Source organism: Chiloscyllium punctatum, chromosome 4 (genome assembly GCF_047496795.1).
Source record: "Chiloscyllium punctatum isolate Juve2018m chromosome 4, sChiPun1.3, whole genome shotgun sequence".
NCBI lineage: Eukaryota > Metazoa > Chordata > Chondrichthyes > Orectolobiformes > Hemiscylliidae > Chiloscyllium > Chiloscyllium punctatum.
Window position 1 is genome coordinate 97,612,937 of NC_092742.1, and position 25,791 is coordinate 97,638,727.

The 25,791-nt window shown below is 41.6% G+C and overlaps 1 protein-coding gene across 11 annotated transcripts in view; it reads right to left on the reverse strand.

The window, feature by feature from the left end:
• Positions 1 to 25,791, reverse strand: part of LOC140476558 (neutral alpha-glucosidase C-like) — a 123,031-nt gene that overhangs the window by 60,148 nt on the left and 37,092 nt on the right. For 9 of the 11 annotated variants that reach the window (XM_072569351.1, XM_072569350.1, XM_072569349.1 and 6 more), the window contains 6 exons: positions 19,513 to 19,570; positions 15,230 to 15,296; positions 7,051 to 7,147; positions 6,139 to 6,319; positions 1,202 to 1,355; positions 587 to 822 (listed from right to left, as the gene is read on the reverse strand). In XM_072569351.1, coding sequence (XP_072425452.1) covers positions 587 to 822; positions 1,202 to 1,355; positions 6,139 to 6,319; positions 7,051 to 7,147; positions 15,230 to 15,296; positions 19,513 to 19,570 — 793 coding nt within the window. Of the gene's footprint in view, positions 1 to 586; positions 823 to 1,201; positions 1,356 to 6,138; positions 6,320 to 7,050; positions 7,148 to 15,229; positions 15,297 to 19,512; positions 19,571 to 25,097; positions 25,189 to 25,791 lie in introns of those variants that run through there. The other 2 variants (XM_072569355.1, XM_072569352.1) reach the window with 2 other exon arrangements.

Genomic DNA, 25,791 nt, shown 5'->3' on the forward strand with positions numbered 1-25,791 from the left:
ATTGAATAAGACACATTCCAGCAGATCTGAGTGTTAAATCCTCCAGTATTCTCCACTCATGACTAACTATCAATTGCCTCTGCTGGAAAGGTTCAGTGTGGCACAGAATTGGGTTTAGCCTTATATTCTCATTGAACATTCACTGAGTAGACTTGGCGTGGCTACTGGGAAAAGTAACAGAGCATGGCCAGTCCATTGGAAATAGATCTCACCACGAGCAGTCACCTTTCGGCAAAACAGTTCTCCAATACAAAAGCAAAATACTGCAGATGCTGGAAATCTGAAATAATCATAGAGAATGCTGGAGATACTCCAGCTTCTACAGAGAGCTACAGTTAAGATTTCAGGTCCAGTGGGACTGTCCTTCATAACTGTTCTTAAAAACAGTCATGTCAGACTCAAAACCTTAACTCTATCACAACAGTTGCTGCCAGACCTGTTAAGTTTCTTAAGCATTCACTGTGTCTGTTACAAAACAGTTCACTACTCCTTTAGAACCATACTGCCCTCTAAGTCTGCACTGTACAAGTATGCGGCTGGCATCTACATGCTGTGTAATGGCCTGATTATATTCTGCCTCACTTACCTTCCGATCTTTAGATCGTAGGTGTTCTTGCATTTCTCGAGGTCTAGGAAATTTTGACCTGTCCCAGGTAAAATACCGTTTCCCTTCAGTGTGGTCAATATCCAGCCAGATAACATCATTAGGAATGTCATTCATGTCAAAGCCAGCATCTACTTGTTCAACATCATTTTCATCCTTATAGCTATAGCGGCATTGGTGGTGACCCAATGCAAACAGAGGAGGAAATGCCTGAAGACCTGGAGACCAAGGAAAAGATTACTATACAAGCCAAACAGGGGTAAAGCTTTCAGAATATTTGTAAAAAAAAAAAATTCAACTCCCCAAATTCTAATCCCATAAATACAGCATCATGTCTGTTACAGATTCAAACAAAACAGAATTCCAAATTAATTTGCTCCTGCTCATTCATCCAACAATTCCAAATAAAGAATGCAAATGTTTGATGAGGACTGTATCGGGTTCAACTACTAGAAATGTTCAACTAGTCAAGCAACATCTACACAGAATGAAAACTTCAGGTTTACTATTATTCATCAGAGGCAGATAACAGTCTTTTCTTTATATTTCCAGCAATAGAGAGATATCTTACTTCCTTGCAGTCAAGCACTCTCCTACCTGTGAGTCTTGAGTACTGACTGAAAACATCAAAAGCACTGGGACCCATTAAAATAAATGCGTCTATTATCCCACTCTCAGACATCCACCGTACATCTGTCCTTGGTAACACATCATCATCAGTCTTTAATTTCTTTGTCTTGCCCAAGGAAGTCTATTAAAAAAATGTTCAGTTATTAGATCCTTCATTAGATCTACATACAGATTCTTAAGTATACCTTTATTCTAATGCCTTCATCCAAATACTCCCACTTCACAACAGAGCATGCCTCCCAAACATTTTCAGTGCACTTCATGAGCATTAGGTAAGGAGTGTTGTTGGTAAGTAGCAAATAATGAGCTGAAAATGTGTTGCTGGAAAAGCGCAACAGGTCAGGCAGCATCCAAGGAGCAGGAGAATCGACGTTTTGGGCATGAGCCCTTCGAGCCCTTCTTCAGGAATCTGATTCCTGAAGAAGGGCTCATGCCCAAAACGTCGATTCTCCTGCTCCTTGGATGCTGCCTGACCTGCTGCGCTTTTCCGGCAACACATTTTCAGCTCTGATCTCCAGCATCTGCAGTCCTTACTTTCTCCAAGTAGCAAATAATGCTCATTTGTCAGCTTGGAAGATACAAGTTATAGGAGCAGGAAATTGAATTGATCTTAGTATATTTCATATTTTACACTTGTTGATTTCAAAAATAAGTTAATTTCTATATTATCCAAACATGTTAAAAATAATTAAGAATTATAACAGTTTCAGTGATCGGCTTTACTTTCTTGTCTTATTCTGGACCACTATCCCATCATCATATATTATCAACTATGCCACCCAGCCAATGTGAGCTCACTTTGTTAACTGCCAGTCATCAAACTGGTGCTGGTTAAGAGATTAATGTTGGCCAGAACACCAGTGCAAAACAGATTACAAACCTGATGTGACATAATTTTTCCCCAAAAGTATTCACCTCCAATACAGTCACGCTCCTTCAGGATTGCATGGAAGTGTCCATTTATATTATTTGTTCAAGTCTTTGTGCCCAGTCTTCTGACTCAAGAGTTGCTAGGGGAACTACTGAACTGTGGCTGAGACATATGTATCCTGGGTCAGCTAAGGTGACCAGACAGGAATTTGTGGTACTAGCAATATTTGTTAAGTTGAAAACAAAGGCAAAGCTTAATAAAATGCCATCAAATATCAAATATAACAAAGGCAACTCATGAGATATCTTATAAAGAGTCTCCGGACTAAAAAATGTTAATTCTGCTTTCTCCCCTACCGATGCTTCCAGACCTGCTGAGTTTTGCCAGTGAATCCTGTTTTTGTTACCCATCTGATTCCTCCGACATCATTGCATATATAAGAAGCAACTGATATGGAATAAGAAGATTTCACCAGACAAACTTTCTTGATTTCTCTAAGGACTTTCCACAGATATAGGTAGTATACTGGATAATGTAGCAATTTGTTTCGACTTTTGCAAAGCATTTGGCAAAGATGTACTCAACAGATTCTGCACAAGACGCAGGATTCACAGATGCCCATTTCACCAGGAGTCAGTTGCATGCTTAGTTTCTGAACTCGTAATTCTGACAGGGATGTTATGATCCTGGATGTTATGATACAGGACACCTCAGACTAAACTCTGGCTTGATAAATTTTTTTAAAAATTAAAATTTATTCTAACAAGGTAGCACTTCACTAAAACACAAGTGTGCAATGCTGCAGATCTGGTTTTAGCAATAAAACAGACATTTATGACACAAAATAAGTGATAAAGGAGAATAAACCAAGTTTTGTATATAATTTGAAAACTATTGAAACACAGAGTAAAAGTACAATACCACATGTTCTAACAGCATCCCTTTACAGTGCACAAACACTAAAGATAATTCAGACTTGTTACTTTCAATTTCCACTCATGACAGTCTGATTGTTTCTAGCTTGAGTATTCTCACAAGTAGACTTAGACTTACTCTGCTGCAAATAAACCCTACATGGTTCGAACCAAACACTTCTGGTCTGAAAATTTCACACTAAATCCTTATACTAAGACAACTTGTTTGTATCATTTCTGAATTAACTCCTTGTTCCAGAATCATGTTCTTACACTTACCTTCAATCAGGACTTTAATGAAGTGACCAAAGCTTTTTCTACTAATCAAAAAAAAATCAATTCTTGGTCCTTCTAACTGCAAGCAGGCAAATGTTTTTCAATGTTTACTCTATTTACTCATAAAATTCTCCCATGCAAACAAATATTCACTAAGAGGTCCCTTTCTCAAACTGGTTTCCAAAATATAATAGCTCTAGATATACTGACAACTTAATAACTAAACCTCCTCAACCTCACAGACCAAAAGACACAAGCCACTAATTCAAAATCCAAACTTTAAATTAAATGATATTAAAATGTAGATCACACATCTTAGACATATATAGTTACTTGTGCCTTACCTTAGTTTAGTCATTTTTGCCAGCTCACAGACTACATGGATAGAATGTAACTCTTAGACAGATGCCTTTGCATGACATGGAGATGTAATCACAGGTGATTTATTAAGTGCCATCTTCAGTCCATAATTCCCAAAAGACATTCCAAGGTCATATAGACTATATGAGGACCTAGAGCAGCTTTTCTCATACACTGGACTATAAGCATATCACAACATATCCTTACATGCAATGTTGCCTTTCTTGGGTCAGCTCTTACATAAAATGTGAGTACAAGAGGTATAGTTAGTAGTTTGTAGAACACACCAAACTTGGAGATGGACAGCGAAGAAGGTTACCACAGATTACAACGGGATCTTGATCAGAAGGGCCAATGGGCTGAGAAGTGGCAGATGGAGTTTAATTTAGATAAATGCGAGGTGTTGCATTTTGGGAAAGCAAATCTTAGCAGGACTTATACACTTAATGGTTAAGGTCCTAGGGAGGGTTGCTGAATAAAGAGACCCTGGAATGCAGGTTCTTATTCCTTGAAAGTGGAGTTGCAGGTAGATAGGATAGTGAAGGTGGTGTATGGTGTGCTTTCCTTTATTGGTCAGAGTATTGAGTACAGGAGTTGGGAGGTTATGTTGTGGCTGTACAGGACCTTGGTTAGGCCAAATTTTGGAATATTGTGTGCAATTCTGGTCTCCTTTCTATAGGAAAGATGTTGTGAAATGTGAAAGGGTTCAGACAAGATTTACAAAGATGTTGCCAGGGTTGGAGGAGTCCCGAGGGTGGGGGAGTCCAGAACTAGAGGGCATAGGTTTAGGGTAAGAGGGGAAAGATATAAGAGTCCTAAGGGGCAACGTTTTCACGCAGAGGGTGGGTACATGGAGGCTAATACAATTGCAACATTTAAAAGGCATCTGAATGGTATGTGAATGGGAAGGGTTTGGAGGGAAATGGGCCAAGTACTGGCAGGTGGGACTAGATTGGGTTGGGATATCTGGTCGGCATGGACGGGTTGGACCGAAGAGTCTGTTTCCGTGCTGTACAGCTCTATGATTCTATGACTCTATAAATGCTGCCATTCTTGTGTTGTCTACTTGACCTTGGAGTATATTTTGGGAATTGTAGACCACAGGATTGCTTGTGCCCCATATTTGCAATCTACAGTCAGTAGATTCTTGGGTCATGTAGTGGCCTGGGGAACAATATTTGTGATTCTATCACATTTACATCTACTACTGCTTGTACAAAACATTGCTTCTTCAGCATACTTCTGAATAAGGTGTGCTATGTAAAAGATTAATGGGGAGGCATCCCATGGCTCTCCTTATTGGAGGCTTCCGTTTCCCATAGTATTGAGGACTCCGGTAAACTATCATTTGTGTGTGTACTATTACTGGCGAATGATTACATTGCTCAGGTGGTGCTTGTATTTGACATTTTCCACATAGGCTCATTGTAACTGTCACCAATGGATCCAGGCATTTGCAGGTATTATTGTCACTGTGGCTGCGCAACACGTCCATGTTTAAACTCACCATCAGTTATAATTATAGAACAATCTTATTGTCCACTGGGACAATCACAACTTTACCTCTGCCATAATATTCTCAAACCCCACAACCCTCTGAGATGTCTGTGTTTACCTAATTCTGTCTCTCGTACTTTCCCATTTGTAGTTGTATCTTCAGTTTCCTAAGCCATAAATTCTGGAATTTCATTCTTATATCCCCCTTCCCTCTATTAAATCCTATCTCTTTGACAAAGCTTTTGTTTACACTGATCTACTATCTCCTTTCATAGCTTAATGTCATGGTTTGATCATGCTCTGTGAATTGTACTGTGATGCTTCATCATGAAATGTCTGTCTGTCTAGAATCTACACTCTCTTCAACTGGAAAAATAGGCAAATTCACTATGGATTTTGCTGAAATGGCTAATGTCATTTCAAGATCTGGTCATTGTAACTTGAGTTTTTAATGTGCCGGCTTTATTCAAGTTAAAAGGCAATGCGTTCAGGTTCCACTCCAGATATCTGAGCAGGCATCTGACTCAGACTTCAGAACAGTACTCAGGAAGTGTTGTTCTGTTGCAGGTGATATCTTTCAATAATTATTAAACTGAGGAACTTTTGCTTTAAATAGGTGGATAAAAAAATTACTTCACTTCTGGGCAAAGAGGAGTCAAGATGCTCTACTGATTCCCGAGCCAAAATTAATTCTTCGATCAGCATGGCCAACACAGGCTGCTGGTCATTTGTATAACTGCTGATTGTGGAGTTTGCAGAGTGGAAATTAGCTGTTGCCTTTCCTTAAACTACAACCATGACTGGAATTCAAAAATTATCATTGGGCTGTGACACATTTTGAGATACCCAAGGTCATGAAAGGCATTATTTAAATAGTCATTTCTCAAATTGGATCATTACACATAACATGAGGCACATTATGTACTGGAACATCACTCAATCACTATTTATTCCACATATTCAGCCAATAGAAATTCTGCACCCACCTTATTCTCTGTGTTCAGGCTGATATCCACCAGTGTCTCAGAAGCATTCAGCCAGAAAATCCCCATGGTTTGGTTTTGTTTGTGTGCAAGGAGGAGAGGTACAGAGCCATACACTCCCATTCGACTGTGCAGTTTACATGCAAATACATCCAGATTATACAATCTGTAGGGATCTTCTTGACTGCAAATATATAAAATCAATCAAACAATGATTGTTTAGTTATTCTTAATTTGTATAAGTGTGAAGACGTGTTTCCTTTGACATCTATGACTAATGACTCACTGCAGTCATGGATCAGTCATTTCCCAAAGATTCAGTTTGTACATCACATTTTATATGTGTTTTTGGGACATACAAATCAGGTTTAAGCCCCAAGTACAGTTTTTTCTAAGTCACAACTGCTGGTAGAGATTATAGAAATGACCAGGAGTTCTAAAATGAGTGGGAATGGTGGGAAGGGGAGAGCTAATCATTCATTGTTACACTTTCTGATGGTACTTAATAAATCATACTGGAGGATGTTATGATGGCATAAAATAACGATCAGTTACGGTCACCCATGAAGCACAGTTGCTTGAGTGAGTCAAGAGGGAGATTGGTAGCAATGGAACTGTACTCAGCACTTTAAAAGAATAGGATAAAAATAAACTGGAGAGTTTGAAATAAAGGAAGTTGGAAAGAAGAGAGTTCTGAAGTGGCAGAATAACCGTACTCTCTCCCCAGAGGTAAATCAATCACTATTCCAAACACTTGCTTCTTTTTGAAGTTATCCCTGATCGGTTTCAATTAATGCATGCTGAGCTGAACCAAAGTGGAACCTTGGGATGATCACAAGTCTGGAAGAATCTCTTTCACAGTCAGTCACTTGTTACAAGACTCAGGTTACTCTTCTCAATTGCGGCAGTTCCCACCTTGTAGTTTTCAGCCGTAAGTTCTCCGTGTGCTCTGGAATTCCATAAACATACTCGAAGCCATGCAGGGAGAAATCCAAGCCAACAGATGTTGGGCCTATTGTTGGAGGGAAAATAATGTAAAGGAATTCAGATTTTTTTAAAAAATCATCCATACCAATACTCTTTTAAAATTCACTCTCTTGTAAACAAGCAAAGCTTTGCTTTCTTTCCATAAGACAGAGCCACAAAGTCAAGAAGACTTGACTGCATAGTGATCATTTGGGAAAAATTAAAAATTGTTTAGGCAAAAGCAAGCTGATTAAAGAAAGGTAGCATATATTTGTTAAGGGTAAATCATGTCCAATTAACTTGAAGAGGTAACAGAGGGTTCATATGGGTTGTAGATGTGGTGTGGCTATTTCTAAAAGGCTTTTGATACAATGCCATACAACAGCATAAAATAGAACAAAAGACACATTAGCAATATGCGCATAAGCTTGGTGGAGTTATCGGGAACAGTGTGTTCGGATAAATGGATTTTATTTGGACTGAGGGTGGTTTGTAGTAGAGATAATTTGTGGTCAGGACTGGTGCTTGCTTTTCGTGTGTGTGCATATATATTAATGACCTATATGAGGGGAGGTGATGGCCTCCTGATATTATCACTAGAATATTAATCCAGAGATATAGGTAATGTCCTGGAGACCATGGTTTGAATTCTGCCATGGTAGATGGTGCAATCTTAATGCAATTTTTTAAAAATCTGGAATTAAGAATCTAATGATGACCATGAATGCATCGATTATTGTTGGAAAACCTCAATTGGCTCACTAATCTCATTTAGGGAAGCAAAGTGCCATCCTTACCTGGACTGGCCTACATGTGACTCCACAGAAATGTGGTTGACTCTTAAACTAGGTATAGGCAATAAGTGCTGCCCTGGCCAATGATGCCCCATTCCGTGAATGAACATAAAAAAGGTCTTTCAGCCCCAAGAGTAGCTACAGGGTGGGACACAGCATACTTCAGGAGATAGTGAGAGCATGGAAAGAAGGCATGGTAAAATCATGGGTGACTTTAATGTTCTTGTAGATTGTGTTTGTCTGATTGGCAGAGTTAGCCACGAAGAAGAATTCCTAAAGTGTATTAGGGACAGTTACCTAGAAGAATATGCTGTGGACCCAACCAGGGATCAGGCTACATTGGATTTAAAGGTAGGTAATGAGGCAGGTTTAATAACTGATCTGAGTAAAAAATCCCCTCAGAAACAGCGATCACAACATCTTAGAAATAACATCTAGTAATTAAAAAAACCCAACACATAGACACCGCCTGTAATTATGAAAGGTTTTTTTTTACACTGTCCCACATTGCATCCCAATTTGCGAATGATAACCAGAACAGGACCCATTTGCAACTTGAGAATGCCTGCAGTCTTAGCACAGGTTTTCACTGTATATGTCATATTTTTAGTTTCTCTCCTTATTTTACGTATGTCTTTTCCCTATAAGTCTTAAATTTATTTGTGTTTACTTATGTAGGGATATCTCATAGGTATGACAGAGTCTTCTGGAAATGCTTAATTGTCTTCAGTTCAAATGACCCAGAGATAAAAATACCGAAGAAGAATTCTTCTTCCCAGAGGAAGTGACGGTAAACAGAAGGGCAGCCGGGAAGGAGAACGGTGAGTATAAATACTCCCCCTTTAATTCACCAACGGTCATTTGAGTGGGAGCAGCGGCCGAGGAAAAACGAACCCGGGAGACTACAGCTAAGGTAAGACAGTTTGTTTCAAAATTACTTACCTGTAGCGGGCAGCGGAAGTGAGGTTGGAGCGCATAGCTGGGCGGGAAGGTAAGTGATTAGTATTTGAGTGGGTGTGTTCTAGACCCCAGGTCCTACTTTCGTAGGGCCTCCCTCCCACCCTCCTCCTCTAACCTAACTTTAAAGTCCACAGGTTATTGACTCAGTGTTCTTGTTTTTGGAGACAGTGTACAGTCATGGCAGCACAGGCGGTGGAATGTTCCTCCTGCAGGATGTTTGAGGTAGGGGTGACCACCGATACTCCTGCCGACTTCGTGTGCAGGAAATGCAGTCAGATCCTGATCCTCACCGAACGAGTTAGGGAACTGGAACTGGAACTGGATGAGCTGAGGATTATTAGAGAGGCTGAGAGGGTGATCGATAGAAGCTACAGGGACATAGTTACGCCAGAGAACAGAGGTAGCTGGGTAACAGTTAGAGGTGGGAAGGGGAAGAAACAGGCAGTGCAGGGTTCCCCTGTAGTCGTTCCCCTAAAAAATAAGTATGCAGCTTTGGAAACTGTTGGGGGGGACAGCCTTGCAGGTGTAAGCTGCAGTGAAGGGGTCTGTGGCTCTGAGATTCAGAAGGGAAAGGGGGAGAAGAAGAGAGCGCTAGTTATAGGGGACTCTCTAGTTAGAGGGACGGACAGGCGGTTCTGTGGACATGGGCGAGACTCTCGGATGGTTTGTTGCCTCCCGGGTGCTAGGGTCCGAGACGTCTCGGACCGTGTCTTCAGAATCCTTAAGGGGGAGGGTGTGCAGCCAGAAGTCGTGGTACACATTGGCACCAACGACATAGGTAGGAAGAGGGGCGGGGAGGTCATTCAAGAGCTCAAGGAGTTAGGCTGGAAGCTAAAAGCTAGGACAGACAGAGTCGTCATCTCTGGGTTGTTGCCGGTGCCACGTGACAGAGAGGCAAAGAATAGGGAGAGAGTGCAGTTGAACACGTGGCTGCAAGGATGGTGTAGGAGGGAGGGCTTCAGATATTTGGACAATTGGACTGCATTCTGGGGAAGGTGGGACCTGTATAAACAGGACGGGTTGCACCTGAACCAGAAGGGCACCAATATCCTGGGGGGTAGGTTTGCTAGCACTCTTCGGGGGGGTTTAAACTAATTTGGCAGGGGGATGGGATCCGGACTTGTAGTCCAGCAAGTAAGCTAGCTGTGTGTCAGGATGTCCAAGACTGTAGGGAGGCTGTGGAGAAGGTAGCACTGACAGGGACTACTTACGGACACAGAGATGGGCTCAAGTGCGTATACTTCAATGCAAGGAGTATCAGAAATAAGGTGGGTGAACTTAAGGCGTGGATCGGTACCTGGGACTACGATGTTGTAGCCATCACGGAAACATGGATAGATGAGGGACAGGAATGGCTGTTGGAGGTTCCTGGTTACAGATGTTTCAGTAAGATTAGGGAGGGTGGTAAAAAAGGAGGGGGGGTGGCATTGCTAATTAGAAATGGTATAACGGCTGCAGAAAGGAAGTTTGAGGGAGATCTGCCTCTGGAGGTAGTATGGGCTGAAGTCAGAAATAGGAAAGGTGCAGTCACCTTGTTGGGTGTTTATTATAGGCCCCCCAATAGCAGCAAAGATGTGGAGAAACAGATTGGGAAACAGATTTTGGAAAGGTGCAGAAGCCACAGGGTCGTAGTCATGGGCGACTTCAACTTCCCAAATATTGATTGGAAGCTCTTTAGATCAAGTAGATTGGATGGGGCGGTGTTTGTGCAGTGTGTCCAGGAAGCTTTTCTAACGCAGTATGTAGATTGTCCAACCAGAGGGGAGGCCATATTGGATTTGGTACTCGGTAACGAACCGGGACAAGTGGTGGGCTTGTTAGTGGGTGAACATTTTGGTGATGGCGACCACAATTCTGTCACTTTCACCTTGGTTATGGAGAGGGATAGGTGCACACAACAAGGAAGTTTTTACAATTGGGGGAAGGGAAATTACGATGCTGTAAGACAGGATTTGAGGAGCATACGTTGGGAGCATAGGCTGTCAGGGAAGGATGTGGTGGAAATGTGGGACTTTTTCAAGGAGCAGATACGACGTGTCCTTGATATGTATGTACCGATCAGGCAGGAAAGAAATGGTCGTGTGAGGGAGCCTTGGTTGACGAGGGAGGTTGAATGTCTAGTAAAGAGGAAGAAGGAGGCTTACATAAGGTTGAGGAAACAAGGTTCAGACAGAGCAGTGGAGGGATACAGGATAGCCAGAAGGGACCTGAAGAAAGGGATTAGGAGAGCTAAGAGAGGGCATGAAAAATCCCTGGCGGATAGGATCAAGGATAACCCCAAGGCATTCTATGCGTATGTGAGAAACCTGAGAATGACGAGAACGAGGGTAGGTCCGATCAAGGACAGTGGTGGGAGACTGTGTATTGAGTCGGAAGAGATAGGAGAGGTCTTGAACAAGTACTTCTCTTCAGTATTTACGAACGAGAGGGACTGTATTGTTGAAGAGGAGAGTGTGAAACGGACTGATAAGCTAGAAGAGATATCTGTTAGGAAGGAAGATGTGTTGGACATTTTGAACAACTTGAGGATAGACAAGTCCCCCGGGCCTGACGGGATATTTCCGAGGATTATGTGGGAAGCAAGAGAGGAAATTGCAGTACCGTTGGCAATGATCTTCTCGTCTTCACTGGCAACGGGGGTGGTACCAGGGGACTGGAGAGTAGCGAATGTTGTGCCCCTGTTCAAAAAAGGGAATAGGGATAACCCCGGGAATTACAGGCCAGTTAGTCTTACTTCTGTGGTAGGCAAAGTAATGGAAAGGGTACTGAGGGATAGGATTTACGAGTATCTGGAACGGCACTGCTTGATTAGGGACAGCCAGCACGGATTTGTGAAGGGTAGGTCTTGCCTTACAAGTCTTATTGAATTCTTCGAGGAGGTGACCAAGCATGTGGATGAGGGTAGAGCAGTGGATGTAGTGTACATGGATTTTAGTAAGGCATTTGATAAGGTTCCCCATGGTAGGCTTATGCGGAAAGTCAGGAGGCATGGGATAGAGGGAAATTTGGCCAATTGGATAGAAAACTGGCTAACCGGTCGAAGTCAGAGAGTGGTGGTAGATGGTAAATATTCAGCATGGAGTCCAGTTACAAGTGGAGTTCCGCAGGGATCAGTTCTGGGCCCTCTGCTGTTTGTAATTTTTATTAATGACTTAGATGAGGGAGTCGAAGGGTGGGTCAGTAAATTTGCAGATGATACAAAGATAGGTGGAGTTGTGGACAGTGAGGAGGGCTGTTGTCGGCTGCAGAGGGACTTAGATATGATGCAGAGCTGGGCTGAGGAGTGGCAGATGGAGTTCAACCCTGCCAAGTGTGAAGTTGTCCATTTTGGAAGAACAAATAAGAATGCGGAATACAGGGTTAATGGTAGGGTTCTTGGTCAGGTGGAGGAACAGAGGGATCTTGGGGTCTATGTACATAGATCTTTGAAGGTTGCCACTCAGGTGGATAGAGTTTGTAAGAAGGCCTATGGAGTATTATCGTTCATTAGCAGAGGGATTGAATTCAAGAGTCGTGAGGTGATGTTGCAGCTGTACAGGACTTTGGTTAGGCCACATTTGGAGTACTGTGTGCAGTTCTGGTCGCCTCACTTTAGGAAAGATGTGGAAGCTTTGGAGAGGGTGCAGAGAAGATTTACCAGGATGTTGCCTGGAATGGAGAGTAGGTCATACGAGGATAGGTTGAGAGTTCTCGGCCTTTTCTCGTTGGAACGGCGAAGGATGAGGGGTGACTTGATAGAGGTTTATAAGATGATCAGAGGAATAGATAGAGTAGACAGTCAGAAACTTTTTCCCCGGGTACAACAGAGTGTTACAAGGGGACATAAATTTAAGGTGAAGGGTGGAAGGTACAGGGGAGATGTCAGGGGTGGGTTCTTCACCCAGAGAGTGGTGGGGGCATGGAATGCGCTGCCCGTGGGAGTGGTAGAGTCAGATTCATTGGCGACCTTTAAGCGGCATTTGGATAGGTACATGGATGGGTGCTTAATCTAGGATAGAAGTTCGGCACAACATCGTGGGCCGAAGGGCCTGTTCTGTGCTGTATTGTTCTATGTTCTATGTTCTATAATCTCTACATTATGGAAATTTCAATCTCTGTTCTGGCTCGATCTCAATACTTCAGAATTAATCTGCTGGTTGCTTTTTTTTTCAATGGCGAGACTCTTTGAGGACTGCTGCAGATTTTCAATTACATATAAGCTAGACCAAATATTACAATGTCTGTTCTGTCATAAAAAAGCCAAACTGAGATTTAAGATTATCAGCAGTCCAAATATCTTTTTCTCTGTTTACAGTGCAGGCCTAGCTATCTGTCATTTACTTTGGCTATCTTCTCTCACTGAGTGTCAACACAAACATCGATCCAAACTGCACTAAACATTTCTCAGCAAATATTCAAATAAACTGAAACCAGCAAAGTTCCCTTGGATGTCCTCAAGCAGACTTTTAAGATAAGCATCTCTGAATTAAAAATCAGTATTGACACTAAATGGAATTTGATCACAATTCAGAGTTAACATAACAGTTGATCAGTGGTTTACAAGTTGATTGCCTTGTTATCCCTGCTGCAAGATATCTAATTAGAAGAAACTTTTAAAGAGATAACATCTTTTTTTATATTGAGGTCACAGATCAATTCTATTTCTTTGCATATTACAGGTCGAGAATAGTCTGCTTCTGGGGCTCTTAGAATACATTAGTAACGTTCCTACCGATGAACCATTCCTGGGTTCAAGCCCCATCTACTCCAGAGGTGCACAATAAGATCTCTGAAAGATTGATTAGAAAATATCTAGGCTGCTGTTTGGTTGGGGTGTAGAATATATGGATTGAAGAAAAATCCAAAAAACATTCTATGAACCCATTTTTGAGACTACCTTTGCCAATCTCATTCTCCAAACCAAATGCAGACTAAATGGCAACTTGGTTATGTGGTAAAGTTCTTACATGCCTAATTTTTTTCCTGCATGCTTTTCCAAATATAGAGATGATGTCAGATACCCTACAGTTACCATGAAAGGAAGGCTGCTTGCATTATAGTAGAAGTAATACAACAATGCACGATCTTGATTTGTTCAGCTTACATGGCTATTTTGCTTCTGTGTCCAGCCAGAACTGCAGAATAACTGTGCACTTGTGAGACCCGTGCATGCAATAAAATGACAGAGGCTTGACTCTGTTGATCTGCCAACACAGTTTCCCAAACAGTGGGCAAGGCTCAGATAAACACCAATGTTAAGTCAAGACTACAAAAGGAAAAAAGCATCTTAGTCAATCAGGATGCTGTTTTGTCTTTGTTGCCACTTGAACTGTGTTGGCAAAAGTGAAGATGAAAGCATTCATTTTGGACAGCATTCAAGAAGAAGTGTAAAATAAATTACTTACGAAAGGAAACCTGTCCTTTGTAGATTGTGCATTTAGCCCAGTCACAAACTGAATTGTTTCTGTGCAGCTTTTTATGTACATTAATACTTGACACGACAGATCATAAACATTGCTAAAAAGAACTTCAACTTCTAGTTTTCTTTTAGCAATGTTTAACTTTTGATGCGGTGATACTCTGGTAACAGCCAGAAGTATGATGCAATCAAGCAAACGATTGTCAACTTAATACAGAAATAATACCTGCGCCCACACTTCCATCCAAGGCCCTAAAGGAGCCTTCCACATCCAAAGTTTTACCTGCACATCCACTAATATCATTTATTGTATCCGTTGCTCCCGATGCAGGTTCCTCTACCTTGGGGAGACTGGACGCCTCCTTGCAGAGCGCTTAGGGTACATCTCTGGGACACCCGCACCAATCAACCACACCGCCCCGTGGCCAAACATTTCAACTCCCCCTCCCACTCTGCCGAGGACATGGAGGTCCTAGGCCTCCTTCGCCGCCGCTCCCTCACCACCAGACGCCTGGAGGAAGAATGCCTCCATCTTCCACCTCGGAACACTTCAACCTCAGGGCATCAATGTGGACTTCAACAGTTTCCTCATTTCCCCTTCCCCCACCTCACCCTAGTTCCAAACTTCCAGCTCAGCACTGTCCCCATGACTTGTCCAGACTTGTCCTACCTGCCGATCTCCTTTTCCACCCATCCACTCCACCCTCTCCTCCCTGACCTATCACCTTCATCCCCTCCCCCACTCACCTATTGTACTCTGTGCTACTTTCTCCCCACCCTCACCCTCCTCTAGCTTATCTCTCCCCGCTTCAGGCTCTCTGCCTTTATTCCTGATGAAGGGCTTTTGCCCGAAACGTTGATTTCGCTGCTCCTTGAATGCTGCCTGAACTGCTGTGCTCTTCCAGCACCACTAATCCAGAATCTGGTTTCCAGCATTTGCAGTCATTGTTTTTACCACAGAAATAATACTGCTTACCATTGATTTTGATGTCAATAAATTCATGAAACTGCTCCTTCCACAAGCCAAGATCTTCTTCACTCTCCTGTAAATTCAAACCATAATCAAAAATTACAGGATTATCTACTTGGTCCAGTATTTCATTGGCTGAAACCACTGATTAAAAATTACTCTTTCAAATCTAAATGGTGATCAAAGCTACTGAGGGAAGCATAGCATTGAGTCAGAATTTTGCATATTGGGACTAAATTGAGTCTGAATGATGATCAACATTCAAACCTTCACATTTTATTTCAAATAAAGTTTTGTCTCTTAAAGGTCTCTGTTGTCCTTAATGTATTTCCTTACATTGGGCACGGTCACTTCGTTCTTATACCTTATGCACGCTTAAGTTTTGAAAGTGACTGTCAGTAAGCTCGTCAATTGACATGGATTCACTACAAATTTAAACTCTGCCTTCACCTAATATCATTCAGTTTTTCAGAAAAGGCTACTGAGATCCAGCAGTCTGCTTGGTTTGTATAGTTTAGTAATGCAGAGTGGTGCATGGCATCTAGAGATAAGTCCTTGCTGGACAGTGAAATAAAATGGAAAACACAGCTGATTTACCCACCATGTGAAATTTTAGCTGGGGCTTCTCCACTTGTTCCATACACTACTTTTACAAAGCAGGCAGGTCATTGTGTTAAGTCTCAGTGGACAATAGCAAGAGGATTACAATATATGGCATCAGCATTATGAGTTCGGGAAAGGTAGAAAATCAGGCAATATTCCTCATTTTTATCATTAATTAATGATCTCCATGGCAAATGTTATATATGTGCAAACAACCTATAAAATCTGAAACAAAAACAAACTGTGCTGGAAGGTCTGGCAGCATCAACGAAGAGGGAAGGAATCAAGTGACATGTTTCGTTCATCACATGTTGCCACTTGAATGAACTATATTCCAGCGCCAGTTGGTGGGCAGGAAAAGAAAGCAGAAAGAGGAAAAATTGAACACTTTAAAAAAAATGGAATTATTTTTCCAAGTAGCTCTAACTTTTAGGATTTCACACCGATTCTAGGAAAGCCACACTGGGGAGAAATCCTCTGCAACATGTCATCTCAAATAAATTTCTACTACAACCCTGTTGTAGTATATTCAAGTGGACTCAAAACATGAACTTTATTTCTCTCCATAGACGGTGCTGAAGCTGCTGATTTTCTCCAGCATTTACTATTTTGTTTGATTTTCACAGTGTTTCCACACAGTGCTCAGAACTCTGCGCTCAGTAAGTTAGGCCACTTATAAAAAGGCCAATGAATTATGCAGTCTAAGCATTTGGTTGCCACTCCACATAAGCCATTGCTACCTTGGAGTCTAAGAGTGCAAATTTTACTCATGACATCTAGTGGATTCACAATCTATCATTTGGGAATCCCTGTCTTAGGGGTTACCATTGACGAGAAACTGAACTGGATCAAACAAAAATATAGCATGACTACAACAATAGATCAAAGACGAGGAATTCTACAGAATTCTAGTCCTGACTCCCCAAAGTCTATAGACCATCTAAAAGGTACAAGTAAGGAGTGCATTGGAATCCTCTTAGTTTGCCTAAACAAGTGCTCAGTTCAAGGATCATGAATGCTGCTACTAATGGCCCACAGCACGAAAGAAGACAATCTGCAAATTCATCGCCTTGCATCATCCCAATTTGAACATAATCATCAAGCCAACCTGGTTCAACAAGAACTACAAGAAGGCATACCAGCAGCAACAACATGCAATGAGTTTTCATGCTTGTGAAGCTATAAAACAGGACTACCAGCATGCCAAAAACATTAATAATAAGTCATAGACATAGCTAACTGATTCATCAATTATATATCAGATCTAAGCTCTGTAGTCTTGTTACATCCAGTTACATCCAGTTGTGAATTTTGGTGGAGGCAGCTCCACAAATATCTTCAACCGGGAGAGCCAACTGAATGATGCACATCATCCTCAAGAAGTCCTCAACGTCACAGATGAAGGTCTTCAGTCAATTAAATTTACTGCACATAGTATCAAGAAGTAGCTGAAGGCATTGGGTATTGCAAAGGCCAGAGCCCTATAAACATTCCAACAAATGTGATGAAAATTCTTCTTTCTGCTGCTACTAATGGCCCACAGCACCTCATGATCCTTGAATTAGTCAAGCTGTCCCAGTACAGCTGCCACACTGACATCGTGGCGGATGACTATGTGGAAAATTGCTCAGGTGTGCCTTGTGCACAAAAAGCAGGACAAATCTAACCCGGCCAATTACCGCCTCAGCAATCTCCTCTCAATCATCAGTAAAGGGTTGGAAGGAGTCATCAACAATGTTATTAAACCTGCTTTGCAATAACATGTTCGCTGACCCTCAGTTTAGGTTCTACCAAGATTACTCAGCTCCTGATCTCATTACATTCTTAAATGAAACATGAACAAAAAAGCTGAATTCCAGAGGTGGGGTGAGATCTAATGTCCTTGATATGAAGGCCACATTTGAGCAAGTGTGGAATCAAGCAACTCTAGCAAAACTGGAATAAATGGGAATCAGGGAAAAACTCTCTGCTGATTAGAGTCATACCTGGTACAAAGGAAGACACTGTGATTGTTGGAGATCAGTCAACCCACCTCAAGGACATTTCTACAGCAGTTCCTCAGAGTAGCGTCCTAGGCCCAACCATCTTGCACTGCTTCATCAGAAGGACAGGAGTGGAGATGTTCACCGTTGACTGCACAATATTTAGCACCATTCACAACTCATTAGATACTATGTCCATGTCCAAATGCAGGAAGACCTGCTCAAATCCAAGCTAGGGCTGACAAGTGATAAGTAATATTCACATCACACATGTGCCAAGCATGGAACATCTCGACCAAGAAACAAATTAACTGTCACCTCTTGACATACAGAAGCATCACCATCACTGAATCCTGCAATACCAACATTCTGGGGGTTATCATTGACTAGAATCTAAACTGGACTAGCCATAGAAATACAGTGGCTACAACAGCAGGTCAAAAGCTATGATTCTGCAGCTTACAGACTCCCAAAACCTGTCCACCATCTACAAGGCACAAATTGCGAGTATAATTAAATACTCCCCACTTGTCTGGATGACAGCAGTTCCAACAATGCTCAAGAAGCTTGATACCATCCAGGGCAAAGCAGCCGTTTTTTGGCATCACATTCACTACCTCCACAACCAACACTCAGTTGCAGCAGTGTGTACTGTCTACAACTCTGCAGAAATTCACAAAGACTTCTGACATACTTCCCTCCAAAACCATGATTACCACCATCTAGATGAACAAGGGTTGCAGATATGCAGGAACACCAAAACTTGCACATCACCATTCCTTCAGTCCAGCTGGGTCAAAATCGTGGAACTCCTTGCTTATTGGCATTGTGCGGATATCAAAGCAAATGGATTGCAGTAGTTTAAGAAGGCAGCTCACCTCCACTTTCTCAAGGGCAATTAGAGACAGACAGTGAATTCTGACTGAACTAGGCAAACCGCATTGTTGATTTTTAAAAATTTATATCTCCTTCTGTAGCTTTGTCTAATACTTTGCCTTATCAAACACCTGAAGTATTTCATTACCTTAAAGGCACTACATAAATAAACATAACTGTCGCCGAAATGCTTATTGCTTTCTTTCTCTAATTCTCGGATCATAGCACGATAGGTTCATTATTTTGAAGGAGCTAGTAAGCTTTCGTTCCAGTGTGTTGGAGCAGATACCCTATCAGCAAATAAATATCCAAAGTCAGTTCACGTAAATCCGAGAGCTCCAGAAGGTTGAAATCTTTTTGCAACATCAACAATCAACAAGTGGGGCAAAAAAGGTAGAATTTGCTTCCTAAGAATGAAAATTCATTGAAAATGTTAACCATTCATGCACAATTCATACAGAAGGAAGTGGATAAAAGCCTTTTGTATTGTTAACATTGAAGAATTTTAGATTCCTTGAATCCTTGATTGTCCAGTCAAAAGTTTCTATAAGCCATTTCCTCCAATCTTAGAAAATCGAATTGTATTACTGCCAAATCTCTCAAAATTTGAGACAGTCTTTTGCTTCCTCCTTCTGATGGTCTGTTCTGCACCTCCTGAATGCGTTTGCCCCCAACTTTTCTTGACTGCCACACTGAGATAGACAAAAGCAGCAGATGATTCAAAACAGATTTTTACAGTACATATGTCTGTAAGAAACAGACTTTTACCATTGTTCCTGCTTTCTAGTATTTGGACTGTTTTCCAAACACCACCTACTTGTTCCTTACCTCCTGGGTCTCCATGTCACGTTTTCTTTTGCCTTCCTGTCGGCTCTCTCTTATGTTTCTATATGCACAAAATAGAAAATTACCATTCTGAGCTTCATTACCAAATATATTAATTGTTTTCAAAGTGAAGTAGTTAATATATCTGAATAAAATTTCTTCATATTCTATTTTAGTATACCTGCTAATCCTTCAAATTAATACCAACAACTTCATTCAATTGCAGTATTTTCACATTTAAATTAATCTTTTAATTTGCAACATGTTTGTTTTTCACTAAAAAGAGGGATGCAAAGAATACATTCCCTTATCGCATTCACTTGAACACTTTGCCAGGTGGAAGGTCAGAATAGAATCAAAAAATCCCTCATGTGGAAGCAGGCCATTTGGTCCATTGACTCCACTCCAACCCTCCCAAGAGCATCCTACCAAGATCCAGTCCCCTACCCTATCCCTGTAACCTGTAAATCCACCTCGCCTGCACAGCCTTGGACACTACAGACACAGCATGGCCAATCCACCTAACCTGCACATCACTGAACTGTGGGAGAAAACTCCACACAGACACAGGGAGAACGTGCAATCTCCACACAGACGTCACCGGAGAGTGGAATTGAACACGGGTCCCTGACACTGAGGCAGCAGTGCTAACCACTATGCCACCATTCCACCTGCAGTATGCTGCAATAATTTGCAGCAGACCTGCCTGAGTATAAACTGTTTAATATTTTTAATGCATTGTACTCCTAAATTTAAAGAGAGCTCTGATAATTTAATTTAATTGAATTGGCAATTTGTTTCTTCTTTTAAATATATCCTTGCATTTACCCAAAGGGAAATTGCAACTCACTGTCTGTAAGGACGGTAGAGGCAGGAATCCTCATAACATTTAAGAGGAATTTAGATAGGCACTAGCGAGGCCAAGACATACAACACTACGGGCTAATTGCAAGAAATTGGGATTAGAATAGTAGGTGCCTGTTTTTGAGCAGCGCAGACTCAATGGCCTGTAGAACTCTCTGACCTAGCAATCTGACAAATCATAAATCTTTTGACAGGAGAAAGTGAGGTCTGCAGATGCTGGAGATCAGAGTTGAAAAGAGTGGCTCAGGAAAAGCACAGCAGGTCAGGCGGCATTCGAGGAGCAGGAGAATTGATGTTTCAGGCATAAGCCCTTCATCAGGAATGTGATGTGGGGAAGAGGGATGAGAGATAAATAGGAGTGTGGAGGTGGAGTGGGGGTGAGGTAGCTGGGAAGGCGATAGGTAGATGCAGGTGTGGGTGATGGTGATAGATCGGAGGGACAGGATGGAGTGAGTAGCTAGAAAGGAAGATGGACAGGTAGGACAGTTCGAGAGGACGGTGCTGAGTCGGAGGATAGCATCTAGGATGAGGTAGGGGGAGGGGAGATGAGGAAACTGGTGAAGTCGATATTAATGCCATGTGGTTAGAGGGCCCCAAGTTGGAAGATGCGGCATTCTTCTTCCAGGCATTGGGTGGCTTGGATTTTGCAGTGGAGGAGGGGGGGACTTCCTTGGCAGAGTCGGAGGGGGAGTTGAAGTGGTCGGCCACAGGGTGGTGGGGTTGTTTGGTATGTTTGTCCCATAAATCATTTTACAGCCAATTAAGTTTTTTTTGTTGCTACCAAAGACAATTAATTGCACCCAATAGAGTTCAACAATAAAATAAATGATCAGATAATCTGTTCGAATAATTCTGATTGCAGAATAATTGCTGTCCAGGATACTGGGAGAACTTCCCTTCTCTCCTTCAAAAAGTGCAATGGGACATTTTACATCACTCTAAAAAGGCAAGCAAACCATTTGTTTAACATCTCACTCACTACTGTACGCAAATGGACTCCTATCTTCCAACCTCCTTAATATCAGCACATTTAAACCTTTACACACTAACTCAAGCAAGTCTCATTCAGCCATTCACCTATGTGCTCACGGACTCACAATAACCTCCTCGTTGAACAATTCCTTGATCTTAAAATTCTCATTCTGATTTCAAATTCTATTAAGACTTCACCTCTCCTTACGATTGGAACTTTATTAAGGATACAACTGTCAAATATATCTGTACTCCTCCTATTCTGCGCTCTTCAAATATCAAATGTGCCATACGTGCATGTTGTTGTGGTTGACTCAGTGCTACCATTTTGCTTCATCCTAGCATTCTAACAATGTTATGATAACCAGTCAGATATAACAGAACCGAAGACTAAAGAAAGTCCTTAAAGGTTTAAAGCACAGAAACACAGAAGGCGGCCATAGGGTTTATTCAACTTCAACTGGTACAGTTGAGAACAGAAGCAAGTCAAACAGTCAGGGCAGCATGGGACAAGGGAGCACAAATAAATTAAACTGCATTTATTTCAATGCAAGGGGCCTAACAGGGAAAACAGATGAACTCAAGACATGGTTAGGAACATGGGACTGGGATATCATAGCAATTACAGAAACATGGCTCAGGGATAGGCAGGACTGCAGCTGAATGCTCCAGGATATAAATGCTACAGGAAGGATAGAAAGGGAGGCAAGAGAGGCATTTTTGATAAGGGATAGCATTATAGCTGTACTGAGGGAGGATATTCCTGGAAATACATCCAGAGAAGTTATTTGGGTGAAACTGAGAAATAAGAAAGGGATCATCACCTTATTGGAAATGTATTGTAGACGCCCTAAAAGTCAGAGGGAAATTGAGAAACAAACTTGGAAGGAGATCTCTGTTATCTGTAAGAATAATAGGGTGGTTATGGTAGGGGAATTTTAACTTTCCAAACATAGACTGGGACTGCCATAGTGTTAAGGGTTCAGATGGAGAAGAAATGGTTAAGTGTGTATAAGAAGATTTTCTGATTCAGTATGTGGATGTACCTAGTAGAGAAGGTGCAAAGCTTCACCTACTCTTGGGAAATAAGGCAACACAGGTGACTGAGGTGCCTGTGGGGGAGCACTTTGGGGCCAGCGACCATAATTCTATTAGATTTAAAATAGTGATGAAAAAGGGTAGACCAGATCTAAAAGTTGAAGTTCTGAACTGGAGAAAGGCCAATTTTGACGGTATTAGGCAAGAACTTTCAAAAGCTGATTGGGGGCTGGAAAAGGGAAGGGATGGCTGGAAAATGGAAAGCCTTCAGAAATGAGATAACAAGAATCCAGAGAAAGTATATTCCTGCTAGGGTGAAAGGAAAGGCTGGTAGGTATAGGGAATGCTAGATGACTAAAGAAATTGAGGGTTTGGTTAAGAAAAAGAAGGAAGCATATGTCAGGAAGAGACAGGATAGATCAAGTGAATCCTTACAAGAGTATAAAGGCAGTAGGAGGATACTTAAGAGGGAAATTAGGAGGGCAAAAAGGGGACATGAGATAACTTTGGCAAATAGAATTAAGGAGAATCCAAAGGGTTTTTACAAATACATTAAGGACAAAAGGGTAACTGGGAGAGAATAGAGCCTCTCAAAAATCAGCAAGGTTGCCTTTGTGTGGAGTCGCAGAAAATGGGGGAGATACTAAACGAGCATTTTGCATCAGTGTTTACTGTGGAAAAGGATACGGAAGATATAGAATGGAGGGAAATAAATAGTGACACACTGAAAAATGTCCATATTACTGAAGAGGAAGTACTGGATGTCTTGAAAACTCATTAAGGTGGATAAATCCCCAGAACCTGATCAGGTGTACCCTAGAACTCTGTGGGAAGCTAGAGAAGTGATTGCTGGGCCTCTTGCTGAGATATTTGTATTATCGATAATCTCAGGTGAGGTGCCGGAAGACTGGAGGTTGGCTAACATAGTGCCACTGATTAAAATGGTGCTGGAAAAGCATAGCAGTTCCGGCAGGATCCGAGGAGCAGTAAAATCGACGTTTCAGGCAAAAGCCCTTAATCAGGAATATAGGCAGAGTGCCTGAAGGGTGGAGAGATAAATGAGAGGAGGCTGGGGGTCGGTGGTGGGCAAGTTGTTGGAGGGAATTCCTGAGGGACAGGATGTACATGTATTTGGAAAGGCATGAACTGATTAGGGATAGTCAACATGGCTTTGTTCATGGAAAATCATGTCTCACAAACTTGATTGAGTTTTTGAACAAGTAACAAAGAGGATTGATGAGGGCAGAACAGTAGATATGATCTATATGGACTTCAGTAAGGCATTCAACAAGGTTCCCCAAGGGAGATTGGTTAGCAAGGTTAGATCTCATGGAATACAGGGAGAACTAGCCATTTGGATACAGAACTGGCTCAAAGCTGGAAGACAGAGGGTGGTGGTGGAAGGTCGTTTTTCAGACCCGAGGCCTGTGACCAGTGGAGTGCCACAAGGATCGGTGCTGGGCCCTCTACGTTTTGTCATTTTATATAAATGATTTGAAAGGTTATGTTGCGACTGTACAGGACATTAGTTAGGCCACTGTTGGAATACTGCATGCAATTCTGGTCTCTTTCCTATTGGAAAGATGTTGTGAAACTTGAAAGGGTTCAGAAAAGATTTACAAGGATGTTGCCAGGGTTGGAGGATTTGAGCTACAGGGTGAGGCTGAACAGGCTGGGGCTTTTTTCCCTGGAGCGTCAGAGGCTGAGGGGTGACCTTACAGAGGTTTATAGAATCATGAGGAGCATGGACAGGATAAATAGACAAAGTCTTTTCCATGGGGTCAGGGAATCCAGAACTAGAGGGCATAGGTTTAGAGTGAGAGGGGAAAGATATAAAAGAGACCGAAGGGGCAACTTTTTCACACAGAGGGTGTATGGAATGAGCTGCCAGAGGATGTGGTGGAGGCTGGTACAATTGCAACATTTAAGAGGCATTTAGATGGGTACATGAATAGGAAGGGTTTGAAGGGATATGGGCCGGGTGCTGGCAGGTGGGACTAGATTGGGTTGGGATATCTGGTCGGCATGGATGGGTTGGACCAAAGAGTCTGTTTCCATTGTGTACATCTCTATGACTCAGAAGGAATTGTTCTTGGATAAGGTTTGGATGAATGAAAATATAGTTCACTGGAAGGCAACACTATAGGTTAAGGGGCTGAACCAATTTCAATATGTTTAGGGTTAAATATTCACTAAAAGCAAATGAGATATTATTGAAGGTGTGCACAGACAGTCTAAAGGATGGAAACATCCAATCGGTAAAGATGACAAAGGCCTTGGGTAAAATTTAGACAATGCCTATTGCACGGAATGAGTTAACTTTTACTGTGACATTAAGTCAACAAATCATAAAAGAACTTAATGAATGTTATGCATTAAACCTGGAAACTGTTGAACTTTGCAGAATGAATTACTAACAGGACTGAGTCTCCTTACATACACTCAAATAAAACAATTGTTATTTTGTACTTGAGTCTTCTGGCAGTTTGTCAAGTTGAATGACAACAATAGAAAAGTAGGGAACTTCTGTGCCTGATTCTTAAGAATCGGTGTCATTCTGTTATTAAAGAGATAAGATTCACAAGACTATTGTTTTGGAATGAAAAGGAACAATGTCATTTGAGATTCATTACCAGTTATCTTTGAACAGGTTTTTGCTTGATCTATATCTAAATGTATGACAGCAAAAGTGAATCCTCGGTTCATACCCTCACCTGAATACATATAGACATACAATTACCATATAATCATCATCCACACTTGGGAAAGGGAAGTCCTAAAAAGGGCAGCAGTTTTTTCTGTCACCTAGAATCAAAGGATTAAAAATCAAATTGATCATGGCTAAACCAATTGGTGTACAATATTTAGGACTACAAATTTAAGGTCACAATGATGGGGTTGTTGGTGAGACATAGATGGGCTTAATATTGTATTTTGTCTGGATAATTATTTTCCCATCAGATGTCAATATATATCAGTAAAGGGAACCCTGCTTGCTTCTCTCCATCCCCTTCTATCCCAGGGGTTATTAGAGCCATTGTAATCATGTGGCTTTGCCCACATGGTCCACTTAGCATAACTGGCAGTATTTGCCCTTCTTAAATGGCCGTGGATTCAAACTACTGACTAAGATTGATCTCAACCTAGAGAATATTGTTGGTTAGAGCTGAGGGAATGTTAAATTTTCTTGAAACTTTTTTTAAACAAGATCATGTTTTATTTGAAGTAAAAGTTGAAGAATTCATAATAATGACTTAAAGATACTAATGGGGTGCTTTGCCAACATCTTTCTCTCAATAAAAATAGAACAAAATGCTGATTCATTTGAGAGTTGTACGGAAATTGCTAAGGTAAAATAGATCATAAGACAACAGCCCATGGTGTTGGAGTTTGTATATTAGTATGAAT